At 40.3% G+C, this 18,920-nt stretch overlaps 1 protein-coding gene across 1 annotated transcript; it reads right to left on the bottom strand.

Annotated features, from left to right (window-relative positions):
* Positions 1-17,450: 17,450 nt before the first annotated feature.
* Positions 17,451-18,496, bottom strand: LOC130927361 (trace amine-associated receptor 13c-like). Its single transcript, XM_057853135.1, has 2 exons — positions 18,330-18,496; positions 17,451-18,258 (listed from the first exon to the last, which is right to left on the bottom strand). The coding sequence occupies exons 1-2, from the start codon at positions 18,494-18,496 to the stop codon at positions 17,451-17,453; spliced, it is 975 nt and encodes a 324-aa protein (XP_057709118.1).
* Between the last annotated feature and the right edge of the window lie 424 nt (positions 18,497-18,920).

Below are 18,920 nucleotides of genomic sequence, written 5' to 3' on the forward strand. Positions count from 1 at the left end.
CTCCTTGGCCCAAAAGTATTTTTTGACCGTTTTTGAAATTTTGTAAAAAATGCGTAACCACCCCCCCTTACGAAAAAGTCAAAAATTGACTTTTCCCAAAAGTCAACTTTTTTGGCACATTTGAGTGGTGCCGATAGTCCTGATATGTTTTTGGAACGTTTCCCGGCTCTCCTTGGCCCAAAAGTATTTTTTGACCGTTTTTGAAATTTTGAAAAAATGCGTAACCACCCCCCCTTACGAAAAAGTCAAAAATGGACTTTTCCCAAAAGTCAACATTTTTGGCATCTTTTGGTGGTGCCGAGAGTCCTGATGTGTTTTTGGAACGTTTCCCGGCTCTCCTTGGCCTAAAAGTATTTTTTGACCGTTTTTGAAATTTTGAAAAAATGCGTAAGCACCCCCCCTTACGAAAAAGTCAAAAATTGACTTTTCCCAAAAGTCAACTTTTATGGCATCTTTGGGTGGTGCTGAGAGTCCTGATGTGTTTTTGGAACGTTTCTTGGCGCTCCTTGGCCCAAAAGTATTTTTTGACCGTTTTTGAAATTTTGTAAAAAATGCGTAACCACCCCCCCTTACGAAAAAGTCAAAAATTGACTTTTCCCAAAAGTCAACTTTTTTGGCACATTTGAGTGGTGCCGATAGTCCTGATGTGTTTTTGGAACGTTTCCCGGCTCTCCTTGGCCCCAAAGTATTTTTTGACCGTTTTTGAAATTTTGAAAAAATGCGTAAGCACCCCCCCTTACGAAAAAGTCAAAAATGGAATTTTTCCAAAAGTCAACTTTTTTGGCATATTTGGGTGGTGCCGAGAGTCCTGATATGTTTTTGGAACGTTTCCCGGCTCTCCTTGGCCCAAAAGTATTTTTTGACCCTTTTTGAAATTTTGAAAAAATGCGTAACCACCCCCCCTTACGAAAAAGTCAAAAATTGACTTTTCCCAAAAGTCAACATTTTTGGCATATTTTGGTGGTGCCGAGAGTCCTGATGTGTTTTTGGAACGTTTCCCGGCTCTCCTTGGCCCAAAAGTATTTTTTGACCGTTTTTGAAATTTTGAAAAAATGCGTAACCACCCCCCCTTACGAAAAAGTCAAAAATGGACTTTTCCCAAAAGTCAACTTTTTTGGCATGTTTTGGTGGTGCCGAGAGTCCTGATATGTTTTTGGAACGTTTCCCGGCTCTCCTTGGCCCAAAAGTATTTTTTGACCCTTTTTGAAATTTTGAAAAAATGCGTAACCACCCCCCCCTTACGAAAAAGTCAAAAATGGACTTTTCCCAAAAATCAACATTTTTGGCATGTTTTGGTGGTGCCGAGAGTCCTGATATGTTTTTGGAACGTTTCCCGGCTCTCCTTGGCCCAAAAGTATTTTTTGACCCTTTTTGAAATTTTGAAAAAATGCGTAACCACCCCCCCTTACGAAAAAGTCAAAAATGGACTTTTCCCAAAAATCAACATTTTTTGCATCTTTTGGTGGTGCCGAGAGTCCTGATGTGTTTTTGGAACGTTTCCCGGCTCTCCTTGGCCTAAAAGTATTTTTTGACCGTTTTTGAAATTTTGAAAAAATGCGTAACCACCCCCCCTTACGAAAAAGTCAAAAATTGACTTTTTCCAAAAGTCAACTTTTTTGGCATATTTGGGTGGTGCCGACAGTCCTGATGTGGTTTGAAACGTTTCCCGGTGCTCCTTGGCCCCAAAGTATTTTTTGACCATTTTTGAAATTTTGAAAAAATGCGTAACCACCCCCCCTTACGAAAAAGTCAAAAATGGACTTTTCCCAAAAGTCAACATTTTTGGCATCTTTTGGTGGTGCCGAGAGTCCTGATATGTTTTTGGAACGTTTCCCGGCTCTCCTTGGCCCAAAAGTATTTTTTGACCCTTTTTGAAATTTTGAAAAAATGCGTAACCACCCCCCCTTACGAAAAAGTCAAAAATGGACTTTTCCCAAAAATCAACATTTTTTGCATCTTTTGGTGGTGCCGAGAGTCCTGATGTGTTTTTGGAACGTTTCCCGGCTCTCCTTGGCCTAAAAGTATTTTTTGACCGTTTTTGAAATTTTGAAAAAATGCGTAACCACCCCCCCTTACGAAAAAGTCAAAAATTGACTTTTTCCAAAAGTCAACTTTTTTGGCATATTTGGGTGGTGCCGACAGTCCTGATGTGGTTTTAAAATGTTTCCCGGCGCTCCTTGGCCCAAAAGTATTTTTTGACACTTTTTGAAATTTTGAAAAAATGCGTAACCACCCCCCCTTACGAAAAAGTCAAAAATGGACTTTTCCCAAAAGTCAACATTTTTGGCATATTTGGGTGGTGCCGAGAGTCCTGATATGTTTTTGGAACGTTTCCCGGCTCTCCTTGGCCCAAAAGTATTTTTTGACCGTTTTTGAAATTTTGTAAAAAATGCGTAACCACCCCCCCTTACGAAAAAGTCAAAAATTGACTTTTCCCAAAAGTCAACTTTTTTGGCACATTTGAGTGGTGCCGATAGTCCTGATATGTTTTTGGAACGTTTCCCGGCTCTCCTTGGCCCAAAAGTATTTTTTGACCGTTTTTGAAATTTTGAAAAAATGCGTAACCACCCCCCCTTACGAAAAAGTCAAAAATGGACTTTTCCCAAAAGTCAACATTTTTGGCATCTTTTGGTGGTGCCGAGAGTCCTGATGTGTTTTTGGAACGTTTCCCGGCTCTCCTTGGCCTAAAAGTATTTTTTGACCGTTTTTGAAATTTTGAAAAAATGCGTAAGCACCCCCCCTTACGAAAAAGTCAAAAATTGACTTTTCCCAAAAGTCAACTTTTATGGCATCTTTGGGTGGTGCTGAGAGTCCTGATGTGTTTTTGGAACGTTTCTTGGCGCTCCTTGGCCCAAAAGTATTTTTTGACCGTTTTTGAAATTTTGTAAAAAATGCGTAACCACCCCCCCTTACGAAAAAGTCAAAAATTGACTTTTCCCAAAAGTCAACTTTTTTGGCACATTTGAGTGGTGCCGATAGTCCTGATGTGTTTTTGGAACGTTTCCCGGCTCTCCTTGGCCCCAAAGTATTTTTTGACCGTTTTTGAAATTTTGAAAAAATGCGTAAGCACCCCCCCTTACGAAAAAGTCAAAAATGGAATTTTTCCAAAAGTCAACTTTTTTGGCATATTTGGGTGGTGCCGAGAGTCCTGATATGTTTTTGGAACGTTTCCCGGCTCTCCTTGGCCCAAAAGTATTTTTTGACCCTTTTTGAAATTTTGAAAAAATGCGTAACCACCCCCCCTTACGAAAAAGTCAAAAATTGACTTTTCCCAAAAGTCAACATTTTTGGCATATTTTGGTGGTGCCGAGAGTCCTGATGTGTTTTTGGAACGTTTCCCGGCTCTCCTTGGCCCAAAAGTATTTTTTGACCGTTTTTGAAATTTTGAAAAAATGCGTAACCACCCCCCCTTACGAAAAAGTCAAAAATGGACTTTTCCCAAAAGTCAACTTTTTTGGCATGTTTTGGTGGTGCCGAGAGTCCTGATATGTTTTTGGAACGTTTCCCGGCTCTCCTTGGCCCAAAAGTATTTTTTGACCCTTTTTGAAATTTTGAAAAAATGCGTAACCACCCCCCCCTTACGAAAAAGTCAAAAATGGACTTTTCCCAAAAATCAACATTTTTGGCATGTTTTGGTGGTGCCGAGAGTCCTGATATGTTTTTGGAACGTTTCCCGGCTCTCCTTGGCCCAAAAGTATTTTTTGACCCTTTTTGAAATTTTGAAAAAATGCGCAACCACCCCCCCTTACGAAAAAGTCAAAAATGGACTTTTCCCAAAAATCAACATTTTTTGCATCTTTTGGTGGTGCCGAGAGTCCTGATGTGTTTTTGGAACGTTTCCCGGCTCTCCTTGGCCTAAAAGTATTTTTTGACCGTTTTTGAAATTTTGAAAAAATGCGTAACCACCCCCCCTTACGAAAAAGTCAAAAATTGACTTTTTCCAAAAGTCAACTTTTTTGGCATATTTGGGTGGTGCCGACAGTCCTGATGTGGTTTGAAACGTTTCCCGGTGCTCCTTGGCCCCAAAGTATTTTTTGACCATTTTTGAAATTTTGAAAAAATGCGTAACCACCCCCCCTTACGAAAAAGTCAAAAATGGACTTTTCCCAAAAGTCAACATTTTTGGCATCTTTTGGTGGTGCCGAGAGTCCTGATATGTTTTTGGAACGTTTCCCGGCTCTCCTTGGCCCAAAAGTATTTTTTGACCCTTTTTGAAATTTTGAAAAAATGCGTAACCACCCCCCCTTACGAAAAAGTCAAAAATGGACTTTTCCCAAAAATCAACATTTTTTGCATCTTTTGGTGGTGCCGAGAGTCCTGATGTGTTTTTGGAACGTTTCCCGGCTCTCCTTGGCCTAAAAGTATTTTTTGACCGTTTTTGAAATTTTGAAAAAATGCGTAACCACCCCCCCTTACGAAAAAGTCAAAAATTGACTTTTTCCAAAAGTCAACTTTTTTGGCATATTTGGGTGGTGCCGACAGTCCTGATGTGGTTTTAAAATGTTTCCCGGCGCTCCTTGGCCCAAAAGTATTTTTTGACACTTTTTGAAATTTTGAAAAAATGCGTAACCACCCCCCCTTACGAAAAAGTCAAAAATGGACTTTTCCCAAAAGTCAACTTTTTTGGCATATTTGGGTGGTGCCGAGAGTCCTGATGTTGTTTTGGAACGTTTCCCGGCGCTCCTTGGCCCAAAAGTATTTTTTGACCGTTTTTGAAATTTTGTAAAAAATGCGTAACCACCCCCCCTTACGAAAAAGTCAAAAATTGACTTTTCCCAAAAGTCAACTTTTTTGGCACATTTGAGTGGTGCCGATAGTCCTGATGTGTTTTTGGAACGTTTCCCGGCTCTCCTTGGCCCCAAAGTATTTTTTGACCGTTTTTGAAATTTTGAAAAAATGCGTAAGCACCCCCCCTTACGAAAAAGTCAAAAATTGAATTTTTCCAAAAGTCAACTTTTTTGGCATATTTGGGTGGTGCCGAGAGTCCTGATATGTTTTTGGAACGTTTCCCGGCTCTCCTTGGCCCAAAAGTATTTTTTGACCCTTTTTGAAATTTTGAAAAAATGCGTAACCACCCCCCCTTACGAAAAAGTCAAAAATTGACTTTTCCCAAAAGTCAACATTTTTGGCATATTTTGGTGGTGCCGAGAGTCCTGATGTGTTTTTGGAACGTTTCCCGGCTCTCCTTGGCCCAAAAGTATTTTTTGACCGTTTTTGAAATTTTGAAAAAATGCGTAACCACCCCCCCTTACGAAAATGTCAAAAATGGACTTTTCCCAAAAGTCAACTTTTTTGGCATGTTTTGGTGGTGCCGAGAGTCCTGATATGTTTTTGGAACGTTTCCCGGCTCTCCTTGGCCCAAAAGTATTTTTTGACCCTTTTTGAAATTTTGAAAAAATGCGTAACCACCCCCCCCTTACGAAAAAGTCAAAAATGGACTTTTCCCAAAAATCAACATTTTTGGCATCTTTTGGTGGTGCCGAGAGTCCTGATGTGTTTTTGGAAGGTTTCCCGGCTCTCCTTGGCCTAAAAGTATTTTTTTGACCGTTTTTGAAATTTTGAAAAAATGCGTAACCATCCCCCCTTACGAAAAAGTCAAAAATGGACTTTTCCCAAAAGTCAACTTTTTTGGCATCTTTTGGTGGTGCTGAGAGTCCTGATATGTTTTTGGAACGTTTCCCGGCTCTCCTTGGCCCAAAAGTATTTTTTGACCCTTTTTGAAATTTTGAAAAAATGCGTAACCACCCCCCCTTACGAAAAAGTCAAAAATGGACTTTTCCAAAAAATCAACATTTTTGGCATCTTTTGGTGGTGCCGAGAGTCCTGATGTGTTTTTGGAAGGTTTCCCGGCTCTCCTTGGCCTAAAAGTATTTTTTGACCGTTTTTGAAATTTTGAAAAAATGCGTAACCACCCCCCCTTACGAAAAAGTCAAAAATTGACTTTTTCCAAAAGTCAACTTTTTTGGCATATTTGGGTGGTGCCGACAGTCCTGATGTGGTTTGAAACGTTTCCCGGTGCTCCTTGGCCCCAAAGTATTTTTTGACCGTTTTTGAAATTTTGAAAAAATGCGTAACCACCCCCCCCCCCTTACGAAAAAGTCAAAAATTGAATTTTTCCAAAAGTCAACTTTTTTGGCATATTTGGGTGGTGCCGAGAGTCCTGATATGTTTTTGGAACGTTTCCCGGCTCTCCTTGGCCCAAAAGTATTTTTTGACCCTTTTTGAAATTTTGAAAAAATGCGTAACCACCCCCCCTTACGAAAAAGTCAAAAATGGACTTTTCCCAAAAGTCAACATTTTTGGCATATTTTGGTGGTGCCGAGAGTCCTGATGTGTTTTTGGAACGTTTCCCGGCTCCGCTTGGCCCAAAAGTATTTTTTGACCATTTTTGAAATTTTGAAAAAATGCGTAACCACCCCCCCTTACGAAAAAGTCAAAAATGGACTTTTCCCAAAAGTCAACATTTTTGGCATCTTTTGGTGGTGCCGAGAGTCCTGATATGTTTTTGGAACGTTTCCCGGCTCTCCTTGGCCCAAAAGTATTTTTTGACCCTTTTTGAAATTTTGAAAAAATGCGTAACCACCCCCCCTTACGAAAAAGTCAAAAATGGACTTTTCCCAAAAATCAACATTTTTTGCATCTTTTGGTGGTGCCGAGAGTCCTGATGTGTTTTTGGAACGTTTCCCGGCTCTCCTTGGCCTAAAAGTATTTTTTGACCGTTTTTGAAATTTTGAAAAAATGCGTAACCACCCCCCCTTACGAAAAAGTCAAAAATTGACTTTTTCCAAAAGTCAACTTTTTTGGCATATTTGGGTGGTGCCGACAGTCCTGATGTGGTTTTAAAATGTTTCCCGGCGCTCCTTGGCCCAAAAGTATTTTTTGACACTTTTTGAAATTTTGAAAAAATGCGTAACCACCCCCCCTTACGAAAAAGTCAAAAATGGACTTTTCCCAAAAGTCAACTTTTTTGGCATATTTGGGTGGTGCCGAGAGTCCTGATGTTGTTTTGGAACGTTTCCCGGCGCTCCTTGGCCCAAAAGTATTTTTTGACCGTTTTTGAAATTTTGTAAAAAATGCGTAACCACCCCCCCTTACGAAAAAGTCAAAAATTGACTTTTCCCAAAAGTCAACTTTTTTGGCACATTTGAGTGGTGCCGATAGTCCTGATGTGTTTTTGGAACGTTTCCCGGCTCTCCTTGGCCCCAAAGTATTTTTTGACCGTTTTTGAAATTTTGAAAAAATGCGTAAGCACCCCCCCTTACGAAAAAGTCAAAAATTGAATTTTTCCAAAAGTCAACTTTTTTGGCATATTTGGGTGGTGCCGAGAGTCCTGATATGTTTTTGGAACGTTTCCCGGCTCTCCTTGGCCCAAAAGTATTTTTTGACCCTTTTTGAAATTTTGAAAAAATGCGTAACCACCCCCCCTTACGAAAAAGTCAAAAATTGACTTTTCCCAAAAGTCAACATTTTTGGCATATTTTGGTGGTGCCGAGAGTCCTGATGTGTTTTTGGAACGTTTCCCGGCTCTCCTTGGCCCAAAAGTATTTTTTGACCGTTTTTGAAATTTTGAAAAAATGCGTAACCACCCCCCCTTACGAAAATGTCAAAAATGGACTTTTCCCAAAAGTCAACTTTTTTGGCATGTTTTGGTGGTGCCGAGAGTCCTGATATGTTTTTGGAACGTTTCCTGGCTCTCCTTGGCCCAAAAGTATTTTTTGACCCTTTTTGAAATTTTGAAAAAATGCGTAACCACCCCCCCCTTACGAAAAAGTCAAAAATGGACTTTTCCCAAAAATCAACATTTTTGGCATCTTTTGGTGGTGCCGAGAGTCCTGATGTGTTTTTGGAAGGTTTCCCGGCTCTCCTTGGCCTAAAAGTATTTTTTTGACCGTTTTTGAAATTTTGAAAAAATGCGTAACCATCCCCCCTTACGAAAAAGTCAAAAATGGACTTTTCCCAAAAGTCAACTTTTTTGGCATCTTTTGGTGGTGCTGAGAGTCCTGATATGTTTTTGGAACGTTTCCCGGCTCTCCTTGGCCCAAAAGTATTTTTTGACCCTTTTTGAAATTTTGAAAAAATGCGTAACCACCCCCCCTTACGAAAAAGTCAAAAATGGACTTTTCCAAAAAATCAACATTTTTGGCATCTTTTGGTGGTGCCGAGAGTCCTGATGTGTTTTTGGAAGGTTTCCCGGCTCTCCTTGGCCTAAAAGTATTTTTTGACCGTTTTTGAAATTTTGAAAAAATGCGTAACCACCCCCCCTTACGAAAAAGTCAAAAATTGACTTTTTCCAAAAGTCAACTTTTTTGGCATATTTGGGTGGTGCCGACAGTCCTGATGTGGTTTGAAACGTTTCCCGGTGCTCCTTGGCCCCAAAGTATTTTTTGACCGTTTTTGAAATTTTGAAAAAATGCGTAACCACCCCCCCCCCTTACGAAAAAGTCAAAAATTGAATTTTTCCAAAAGTCAACTTTTTTGGCATATTTGGGTGGTGCCGAGAGTCCTGATATGTTTTTGGAACGTTTCCCGGCTCTCCTTGGCCCAAAAGTATTTTTTGACCCTTTTTGAAATTTTGAAAAAATGCGTAACCACCCCCCCTTACGAAAAAGTCAAAAATGGACTTTTCCCAAAAGTCAACATTTTTGGCATATTTTGGTGGTGCCGAGAGTCCTGATGTGTTTTTGGAACGTTTCCCGGCTCCGCTTGGCCCAAAAGTATTTTTTGACCATTTTTGAAATTTTGAAAAAATGCGTAACCACCCCCCCTTACGAAAAAGTCAAAAATGGACTTTTCCCAAAAGTCAACATTTTTGGCATCTTTTGGTGGTGCCGAGAGTCCTGATATGTTTTTGGAACGTTTCCCGGCTCTCCTTGGCCCAAAAGTATTTTTTGACCCTTTTTGAAATTTTGAAAAAATGCGTAACCACCCCCCCTTACGAAAAAGTCAAAAATGGACTTTTCCCAAAAATCAACATTTTTTGCATCTTTTGGTGGTGCCGAGAGTCCTGATGTGTTTTTGGAACGTTTCCCGGCTCTCCTTGGCCTAAAAGTATTTTTTGACCGTTTTTGAAATTTTGAAAAAATGCGTAACCACCCCCCCTTACGAAAAAGTCAAAAATTGACTATTTCCAAAAGTCAACTTTTTTGGCATATTTGGGTGGTGCCGACAGTCCTGATGTGGTTTTAAAATGTTTCCCGGCGCTCCTTGGCCCAAAAGTATTTTTTGACACTTTTTGAAATTTTGAAAAAATGCGTAACCACATCCCCTTACGAAAAAGTCAAAAATGGACTTTTCCCAAAAGTCAACTTTTTTGGCATATTTGGGTGGTGCCGAGAGTCCTGATATTGTTTTGGAACGTTTCCCGGCGCTCCTTGGCCCAAAAGTATTTTTTGACCGTTTTTGAAATTTTGTAAAAAATGCGTAACCACCCCCCCTTACGAAAAAGTCAAAAATTGACTTTTCCCAAAAGTCAACTTTTTTGGCACATTTGAGTGGTGCCGATAGTCCTGATATGTTTTTGGAACGTTTCCCGGCTCTCCTTGGCCCAAAAGTATTTTTTGACCGTTTTTGAAATTTTGAAAAAATGCGTAACCACCCCCCCTTACGAAAAAGTCAAAAATGGACTTTTCCCAAAAGTCAACATTTTTGGCATCTTTTGGTGGTGCCGAGAGTCCTGATGTGTTTTTGGAACGTTTCCCGGCTCTCCTTGGCCTAAAAGTATTTTTTGACCGTTTTTGAAATTTTGAAAAAATGCGTAAGCACCCCCCCTTACGAAAAAGTCAAAAATTGACTTTTCCCAAAAGTCAACTTTTATGGCATCTTTGGGTGGTGCTGAGAGTCCTGATGTGTTTTTGGAACGTTTCTTGGCGCTCCTTGGCCCAAAAGTATTTTTTGACCGTTTTTGAAATTTAAAAAAAATGCGGAACCACCCCCCCTTACGAAAAAGTCAAAAATGTACTTTTCCCAAAAGTCAACTTTTTTGGCACATTTGGGTGGTGCCGAGAGTCCTGATGTGGTTTTGAAACGTTTCCCGGTGCTCCTTGGCCCCAAAGTATTTTTTGACCGTTTTTGAAATTTTGAAAAAATGCGTAACCACCCCCCCTTACGAAAAAGTCAAAAATTGAATTTTTCCAAAAGTCAACTTTTTTGGCATATTTGGGTGGTGCCGAGAGTCCTAATATGTTTTTGGAACGTTTCCCGGCTCTCCTTGGCCCAAAAGTATTTTTTGACCCTTTTTGAAATTTTGAAAAAATGCGTAACCACCCCCCCTTACGAAAAAGTCAAAAATGGACTTTTCCCAAAAGTCAACATTTTTGGCATCTTTTGGTGGTGCCGAGAGTCCTGATGTGTTTTTGGAACGTTTCCCGGCTCTCCTTGGCCCAAAAGTATTTTTTGACCGTTTTTGAAATTTTGAAAAAATGCGTAACCACCCCCCCTTACGAAAAAGTCAAAAATTGACTTTTCCCAAAAGTCAACTTTTTTGGCATCTTTTGGTGGTGCCGAGAGTCCTGATATGTTTTTGGAACGTTTCCCGGCTCTCCTTGGCCCAAAAGTATTTTTTGACACTTTTTGAAATTTTGAAAAAATGCGTAAGCACCCCCCCTTTACAAAAAAGTCAAAAATGGGCTTTTCCCAAAAGTCAACTTTTTTGGCATCTTTGGGTGGTGCTGAGAGTCCTGATGTTGTTTTGGAACGTTTCTTGGCGCTCCTTGGCCCAAAAGTATTTTTTGACCGTTTTTGAAATTTAAAAAAAATGCGGAACCACCCCCCCTTACGAAAAAGTCAAAAATGTACTTTTCCCAAAAGTCAACTTTTTTGGCACATTTGGGTGGTGCCGAGAGTCCTGATGTGGTTTTGAAACGTTTCCCGGCTCTCCTTGGCCCAAAAGTATTTTTTGACCGTTTTTGAAATTTTGAAAAAATGCGTAACCACCCCCCCTTACGAAAAAGTCAAAAATTGACTTTTCCCAAAAGTCAACTTTTTTGGCATCTTTTGGTGGTGCCGAGAGTCCTGATATGTTTTTGGAACGTTTCCCGGCTCTCCTTGGCCCAAAAGTATTTTTTGACACTTTTTGAAATTTTGAAAAAATGCGTAAGCACCCCCCCTTTACAAAAAAGTCAAAAATGGGCTTTTCCCAAAAGTCAACTTTTTTGGCATATTTGGGTGGTGCCGAGAGTCCTGATGTTGTTTTGGAACGTTTCCCGGCGCTCCTTGGCCCAAAAGTATTTTTTGACCGTTTTTGAAATTTTGTAAAAAATGCGTAACCACTCCCCCTTACGAAAAAGTCAAAAATTGACTTTTCCCAAAAGTCAACTTTTTTGGCACATTTGGGTGGTGCCGATAGTCCTGATGTGTTTTTGGAACGTTTCCCGGCTCTCCTTGGCCCAAAAGTGTTTTTTGACCGTTTTTGAAATTTTGAAAAAATGCGTAACCACCCCCCCTTACGAAAAAGTCAAAAATTGACTTTTCCCAAAAGTCAACTTTTTTGGTATATTTGGGTGGTGCCGAGAGTCCTGATGTGGTTTTGAAACGTTTCCCGGCACTCCTTGGCCCAAAGGTATTTTTTGACCGGTTTTGAAATTTTGAAAAAATGCGTAATCACCCCCCCTTACGAAAAAGTAAAAAATTTACTTTTTCCAAAAGTCAACTTTTTTGGCATCTTTGGGTGGTGCCGAGAGTCCTGATGTGTTTTTGGAACGTTTCCCGGCGCTCCTTGGCCCAAAAGTATTTTTTGACCGTTTTTGAAATTTTGGAAAAAATGCGTAACCACCCCCCCTTACGAAAAAGTCAAAAATTGACTTTTCCCAAAAGTCAACTTTTTTGGCATCTTTGGGTGGTGCCGAGAGTCCTGATGTGTTTTTGGAACGTTTCCCAGCGCTCCTTGGCCCAAAAGTATTTTTTGACCGTTTTTGAAATTTTGAAAAAATGCGTAACCACCCCCCCTTACGAAAAAGTCAAAAATTGACTTTTCCCAAAAGTCAACTTTTTTGGCATCTTTTGGTGGTGCCGAGAGTCCTGATGTGTTTTTGGAACGTTTCCCGGCGCTCCTTGGCCCAAAAGTATTTTTTGACCGTTTTTGAAATGTTGAAAAAATGCGGAACCACCCCCCCTTACGAAAAAGTCAAAATTGACTTTTCCCAAAAGTGAACTTTTTGGGCATATTTGGGCTGTGCCGAGAGTCCTGATGTGTTTTTGAAACGTTTCCCGGCGCTCCTTGGCCCAAAAGTGTTTTTTGACCGTTTTTGAAATTTCGAAAAATTGCGTAAACACCCCCCCACTTACAAAAATGTCAAAAATTGGCTTTTCCTAAAAGTCAACTTTTTTGGCATATTTGGTTGGTACCGAGAGTCCTGATGTATTTCAAACAAAAAAGTCAAATATTGACTTGAGAGGAGCCAGTTGAGGTTGCCCGGATATCTGGTTCGGATGCCTCCTGGACGCCTCTCCGGAGAGGTGTTCCAGGCATGTCCCACCGGTGGGAGGCCCCGGGGACCACCCAGGACACGCTGGAGAGACTATGTCTCTCGGCTGGCCTGGGAACGCCTAGGGATCCCGCCGGAGGAGCTGTTTGAAGTGGCTAGGGAGAGGGAAGTCTGGGCTTCACTGTTAAAGCTGCTGCCCCCGCGACCGGACCCCGGAGCAAGCAGAAGATAATGGATGGATGGATAATTATTCATTGCCAATCATATTTGTCATAAGGATTGTCTTTTTAAAGCTATTCTTAGTGTAGAATCTGTATTCTGTAGTATTTACTCAACATATTATAATATTAATTCTGAAGTATGTGGGATTAACTCGAGAAATCGTTATTTATATGAGGAACATGACGTGCTTTTACTCTGAAATGTTCACCGGAGGTACATTTGCTAAACCGCTAACCGAAAGCTTTATACCCGTAAAAAACATTCCTCGTCATTGCTTGTGGTGTCACTAATAGATTTAATTTTTTTTTCTTTAGCAAATGCTGTTAACCAGCTGTTGAGTGTTATTGTATGACTAATTGGAAATGTACTGCATTTTTTCGCCACAGAGTGTGCTGTCGTGCATTTTATGTTCGGTGTGAAGAAGAAGAAAGTCAAAAGAGGCATTAACGGCCTATTCTCAACTTCTCCCTCACTGCATTTTGGCTCTCATGGAGAGCACGTTCGCTCATGTGTTCGAAATAAACGATAGCCGACGTGCAAAGTAACAAGTGAGCTGTAAAAATAGCGAGCTTAGTGGCGTGAAAAACGCAGGAGTGCTAAGTGAAGCTAACGAACAGCCAAGCGGAGCTAAGTGATGCTAAACGGCGCTAAGCGAAGCTAAATGAAGCTAAGTGACTGATACTCAGTCCATCGTCGTGGAACAGTCCATTGTAGTGTGTGTGGGGGGGGAGCGATAATATAAATGCAGCATTTAAATGGCTTTCTTTTTTGTTTTGTTATTTGTTTGTTTGGTATGCTGACATAATTATACATGACAAATATTTGGGGGTGCTGCTGGCTCCGGTGGCCCAAGCCCTTGCTTGTTGGGGCAAGGGCAGCTGGTTGTGGGCCCTCTACTGGTTGGGGGCCTAAGGCGATCGCCTACTTAGCCTGAATAGTAGATCCGCCTATGCTTATGAGGACAAGAGCTCCAAGAATGGATGAATAGATGTCTCTTCTTTTGTAATGTACAGTATGTTCAAACAACAGGAATGGTCGCAAGAGTCACTCTAGACTGCCACAAAACATCTAAACATAGATGCAAGATGATCTCTGGAGTGGATTTGACAAGGTAACAAAGGCAACATAAAACCTTTAATCAGTGCATGTCATGCTAGGTGCGATAATGGAAACATTCCAAGTGTCTAGTTTAAGTACCTTATTGTCAGGTTAATTCCTTTCTCACAGTGCAACCTGGAATGCAGACTGTAGATAATATATAGTTTTTCATACCACTTGACCTCACTGGGGTCACAGATGAGCTGGAGCCCAAAAAGAATATCTCTGATTGTTCTGACTGCCAAGGTTGACAACTTCAGTAGTACATACAGTACGTGTAACATAACCACTGATTATTGGCATGTCATAACGCCTGAGAAATAAATATTATTTATGTTATTCAATGCCCTTTTTTGTGAGGAAGATTTGCTTATAGTGTAATATCTACGCAACCTAACAAGTTTGTTTTTGGAATGAAGATTCAAACTTAAAATATCAGTCATTCTTTGAAAACTTGCCATTTTCCATTCTGAAAATCTGATTTTGGAAGTATTGCTTTTATTGTGTTTAACTACCTTTTTTGCTTTAAGTAGACCCTTACCCTGCTGACCAGAAGTATTGGCACCCCTGCAATTCTGTCAGATAATGCTCAATTTCTTCCAGAAAATGATTGCAATTACAAATGCTTTGGTAATAATATCTTCATTTATTTATCATTATACACGCAACTACAAAAATGAGCCGGACATAAGTATCGGCACCCTCAGCCTAATACTTGATAGCACAACCTTTAGACAAAATAACTGCGAACAACAACTTCTGGTATCCATCAATGAGTTTCTTACAATGCTCTGCTGGAATTTTAGACCATTCTTCTGTGGCTCCATGTCTCTGATATTTGAAGGGTGCCTTCTCCAAACTGCCATTTTCAGATCTCTCCACAGGTGTTCTATGGGATCCAGGTCTGGACTCATTGCTGGCCACTTTAGAAGTCCCCAATGCTTTTCCTCAAACCATTTTCTAGTGCTTTTTGAAGTGAGTCATTGTCCTGCTGGAAGACCCATGACCTCTGAGGAAGACCCACCTTTCTCACGTTGGGCCCTACATTATGCTGCAAAATTTGTTCGTAGTCTTCAGACTTCATAATGCCTTGAACACGGTCAAGCAGTCCAGTGCCAGAAGCAGCAAAGCAACACCAAAACATCAAGGAACCTCCGCCATGTTTGACTGTGGGGACCGTGTTCTCTTCTTTAAAGGCCTTTTTTTCCCCCCTGTCTACTTTTGTCTCATCTGACCCGAGAACATTCTTCCAAAACATTTTTGGATTTCTCAGGTAAGTTTTGGTAAACTCCAGCCTGGCTTTTTTAATGTTTCTGGTTCAGAAGTGGGGTCTTCCTGGGTATCCTACCATAGAGTCCCTTTTCATTGAGACGCCGTAGGATAGTACGGGTTGACACTGTTGTACCCTCGGACTGCAGGACAGCTTAAACTTGTTTGGATGTAAGTCGAAGTTCTTTATCCACCATCCGCACAATCTTTCCTTGAACTCTCTCGTCATTCTTTCTTTTCCGTCCATATCTAGGGAGGTTAGACACAGTGCCATGGGCTTTACATTTATTGATGACACTGCGCACGGTAGACACATTCAGGTCTTGGGAGATGGACTTGTAACCTTGAAATTGCTCATGCGTCCTCACAATTTTGCTTCTCAAGTCCTCAGACAGTTCTTTGGTCTTCTTTTCTCTATGCTCAATGTAGTGCACACAGGACAGAGGTTGAGTCAACTTTAATCCGTTTTAACTGGCTGCAAGTGTGATTTAGTTATTGCCACCACCTGTTATGTGTCACAGGTGAGTAATGGGTGCTGCTAATTACACAAATTAGAGAAGCATCACATCATTTTTCAAAGGGTGCCAATACTTTTGTTCGGCCCATTTTTGGAATTTTGTGTAAAATGATAACGATTTAATATTTTTCCCCCATTCTCTTTTGTGTTTTTTAATTGCAAGCAAAATAAATGAAGATATTCCTACCAAAGCATTTGTAATTGCAATCATTTTCTGGGAGAAATTGAGCATTATCTGACAGAATTGCAGGCAGGGGTGCCAATACTTTTGGCCAGCAGTGTAGCTGTCAGGAAAAAAAGCTTATTTTTTTATTTGGTGTTATACTTGTATAGCACTTTTCCACCTTTCAAGGCCCTCAAAGCGCTTTACACTACATCGCCATCACCTACTGGTGATGCAGCACCAGGAGCGACGTGGGGTTCAGTATCTTGCTCAAGGATACTTAGACAAGTTCATCAGGACAGAGAATCGAACTCACATCCTACTCTACTCTTTCTAAAATAATTTAGATGCATGTATTTTTTTTTTTCAATTATGTTACCAGCATTGTATTAAATATTTGAAGTGACACTTCAGAATAAATCTGGTAGAATATAAAATATACATCATCCCTCCTCAGACAAAAATAACATGTAACTTTCTTTCTCATTGTATTGGTATAGATGAATATGCTCAAAAATTTGTCCAAACTACTGTATATTTGTATTTTAGCAGAGAGTTATATTTTATTTACCTTAAAATGGTTTATTTATAACTGACTTTTTTTCTATGCTTGTTCAGGATTCTGAAGATCTTTCATAACCTAACAAGATTATGAGATCAACATAGTGTTTTGGAAGGTAAATATACTTGAGGGAGTAATAAAAGGTGTGTTTTTCTTATCACCTTTAATTGGTGCAACTCCCCTGATAAGTCATATGACAGTCTTTTGTCAGTATGATGCATTGGGTAACCTGTTGGCGGTCTCATTTGTTTTTGTTTTAAGTATAATCTAGCTTCTCATTGGTCATCTAATTTGGTCTCTAAGGGCTAATTTAGGGTGTTAGAAAAAGTAAACAGTAAACATACAGCAGTAATGATCAGGGGTAGGCATGGAGGCGGGGCTAACAGACCATGAGACTTTCTGTGATTCTGTAATGGTTCAACTGTGGATATGTTTACATGCAGCCAATAATCGGCTTGAGGTCAACACTCAATAAAAAAAAAAAAAAAAAAAACGTTCATAATTACGAACTTGCTTGCTCAACTGGTCTTCTGGGGTCCCTAAGAAGAATATACTTTGGGGGCCCACTAACTGATCAGGAGCAACAACCAAGCACAACTACGTGACTTGTATGGTTGTTACTTTAATTGGTAATTTCCTTTCATACTTCAACAATGTTAATTCATGATTTAAATGATTAAATATTTTTAAACACTTTCATACATCCAATTTCATAATCGGTTTTTAAAATGGAACAGGCAACAAAATAATATAGTAGTATTAAACATGAAATGCAACAAACTATGATGAAATCTTTGATTTTATTACAATAAAGTATACAGTTATAAGTAAAATGCATTTAATGGAGTGATATACAAAGGCTTAATCAGGAGAAAAAAACACAATGTACAGTATAATATACACATTATACATAATTCTGAAAAGTGTATGAATTTATTGCAAACATCACATTATATGCTCAAAAGAAAAAATCTCTGTTTTTGCAGGTTGAGTGAAATTGTGTTATGTGGTGACCGGTGCTGTGATTTGGTGTGACTGTAAAAATGGAATAAATCGGGCAGAGATTTTGCAATAATAATCAAAACGTACAAACATCCCCATAAAAGCAGTACCATATTGTGTATGGTTTGCACCCATTTGTTGGTTTTGTTCTACTTTAGCTGCTTAACACAAAAAGAAGAAATAGTTTAGAGGCATCTACATCATATTAACCTGGCTGGAGTCAGGTTTCAGAATCTGCAGGGTCACGATGAGCTTAACGGACCTTCTAAACCAGGGATAAAAAATAGCATAGATGAGTGGGTTTAGACAGGAGTTGAAGTAGAACAAGCAGATGATAAACGCTGTAGATGATGCATTAAGCACAGCATCCTGGCCTGTGATGGCTATGCAGAAATATGGCATGATACATGCGATAAACACCACCACCACCACACCGAGGGTCCTGGCTGCCTTCAGTTCAGAAATCTTGGTGGTTGCACCCCGCAATGTGCCGCCCCACACGCGAGAACGCATGGCTCGTGAATGAGACACAACCACTGCAAACACATTCATGTACAGAACCACAATGACAGTGATCGGGCCTATGAAGGAAAGGAAGAGGTCGGTGATTCCTACAGTATACGTGACAACAACCACACACCTGCCTACACACTTGTTAAACCTTCCTGATTGCTTCAGTATGTCGATCAAACACATACAGTTGAAGAAAAATGACGTTGACCAGCATATTAAAACTGAGATAGAAACCCTGATTTTTGTGACCTTGATCGTATAACGTAGAGGGTCACAGATAGCCACGTAACGGTCGATTGATATGAGCACCATGCTTCCTATAGAGGCGGATGTGACAGAGTGATCCACAATGAAATACACGATACACATCAGGTCACCAAAGAACCAACAACCACCAATCAGCGAAATCTGAAATAACATTAGAAAACCCACTAATGCGTCAGAGGCGGCCAGGGAGAGCAGCTGAAGGTTGGTGGGGGTTTGCAGCTGCCTAAAACACACCAAAAAATACAGTTGTATTAGTATTATAACTCAGTGATCAATTAATGTTTGAAGCATTACTTGAAGTGAGAGATGGAGATAATGACTAGCAGGTTGAGAATGACAGTGACGAGAGAGATAGCCGACAGCAGCATGTAGGTGGCGATGGGCTGAGGATTTGGAGTCTTGCTGCAAGAAGTGTTGCCGAGCAGTGGAAAGCACAGCTCGGCTTCCACCTCGGTCTGCATCCTCTGGGAGAGCAGGAGATGAGCTGCCCCACCTTGAAGGTTACACTAGCCTTTTTATTTGATCTCATCCAACTCCGAAGACAACATCATTGTCATTGAGGAGACTTTTTTCTCCTCCTACTTCTTCAACTTCCTCCCTTTCGTCATCCTCCCAAAGTTTGGGGTCAATGTTTCTTAGGAAACAGTTGAAACTTTCATCATCTCGACCTACAAAGTTTACGCTAAACTAATAGTGATATACAGGATTTATATTCTATATTTATCTGGGTCTTTGAAAAAAGACCCAGATGGTGTTATTCTGGAATTATTCTGGATTTGTTTCTTTGGGGGGGGTTGGGGGTTTTAAACCTTTCCTGTTCAGCTGTTTGACATGGAGAATGGAAGTCTAAGTGCCTGGTTGATCTGGAAAGTTTTAATGTTTCAC

The sequence above is a fragment of the Corythoichthys intestinalis genome, chromosome 12, assembly GCF_030265065.1.
Source record: "Corythoichthys intestinalis isolate RoL2023-P3 chromosome 12, ASM3026506v1, whole genome shotgun sequence".
NCBI lineage: Eukaryota > Metazoa > Chordata > Actinopteri > Syngnathiformes > Syngnathidae > Corythoichthys > Corythoichthys intestinalis.

Excerpts from the sequence above, each read along its gene's own strand:
- LOC130927361 (XM_057853135.1), bottom strand. The coding sequence starts at position 18,496 with ATGCAGACCGAGGTGGAAGCCGAGCTGTGCTTTCCACTGCTCGGCAAC. Across the intron at positions 18,259-18,329 it reads ATCTCCATCTCTCACTTCAA|GCAGCTGCAAACCCCCACCA; the intron begins GTAATGCTTCAA and ends GGTGTGTTTTAG.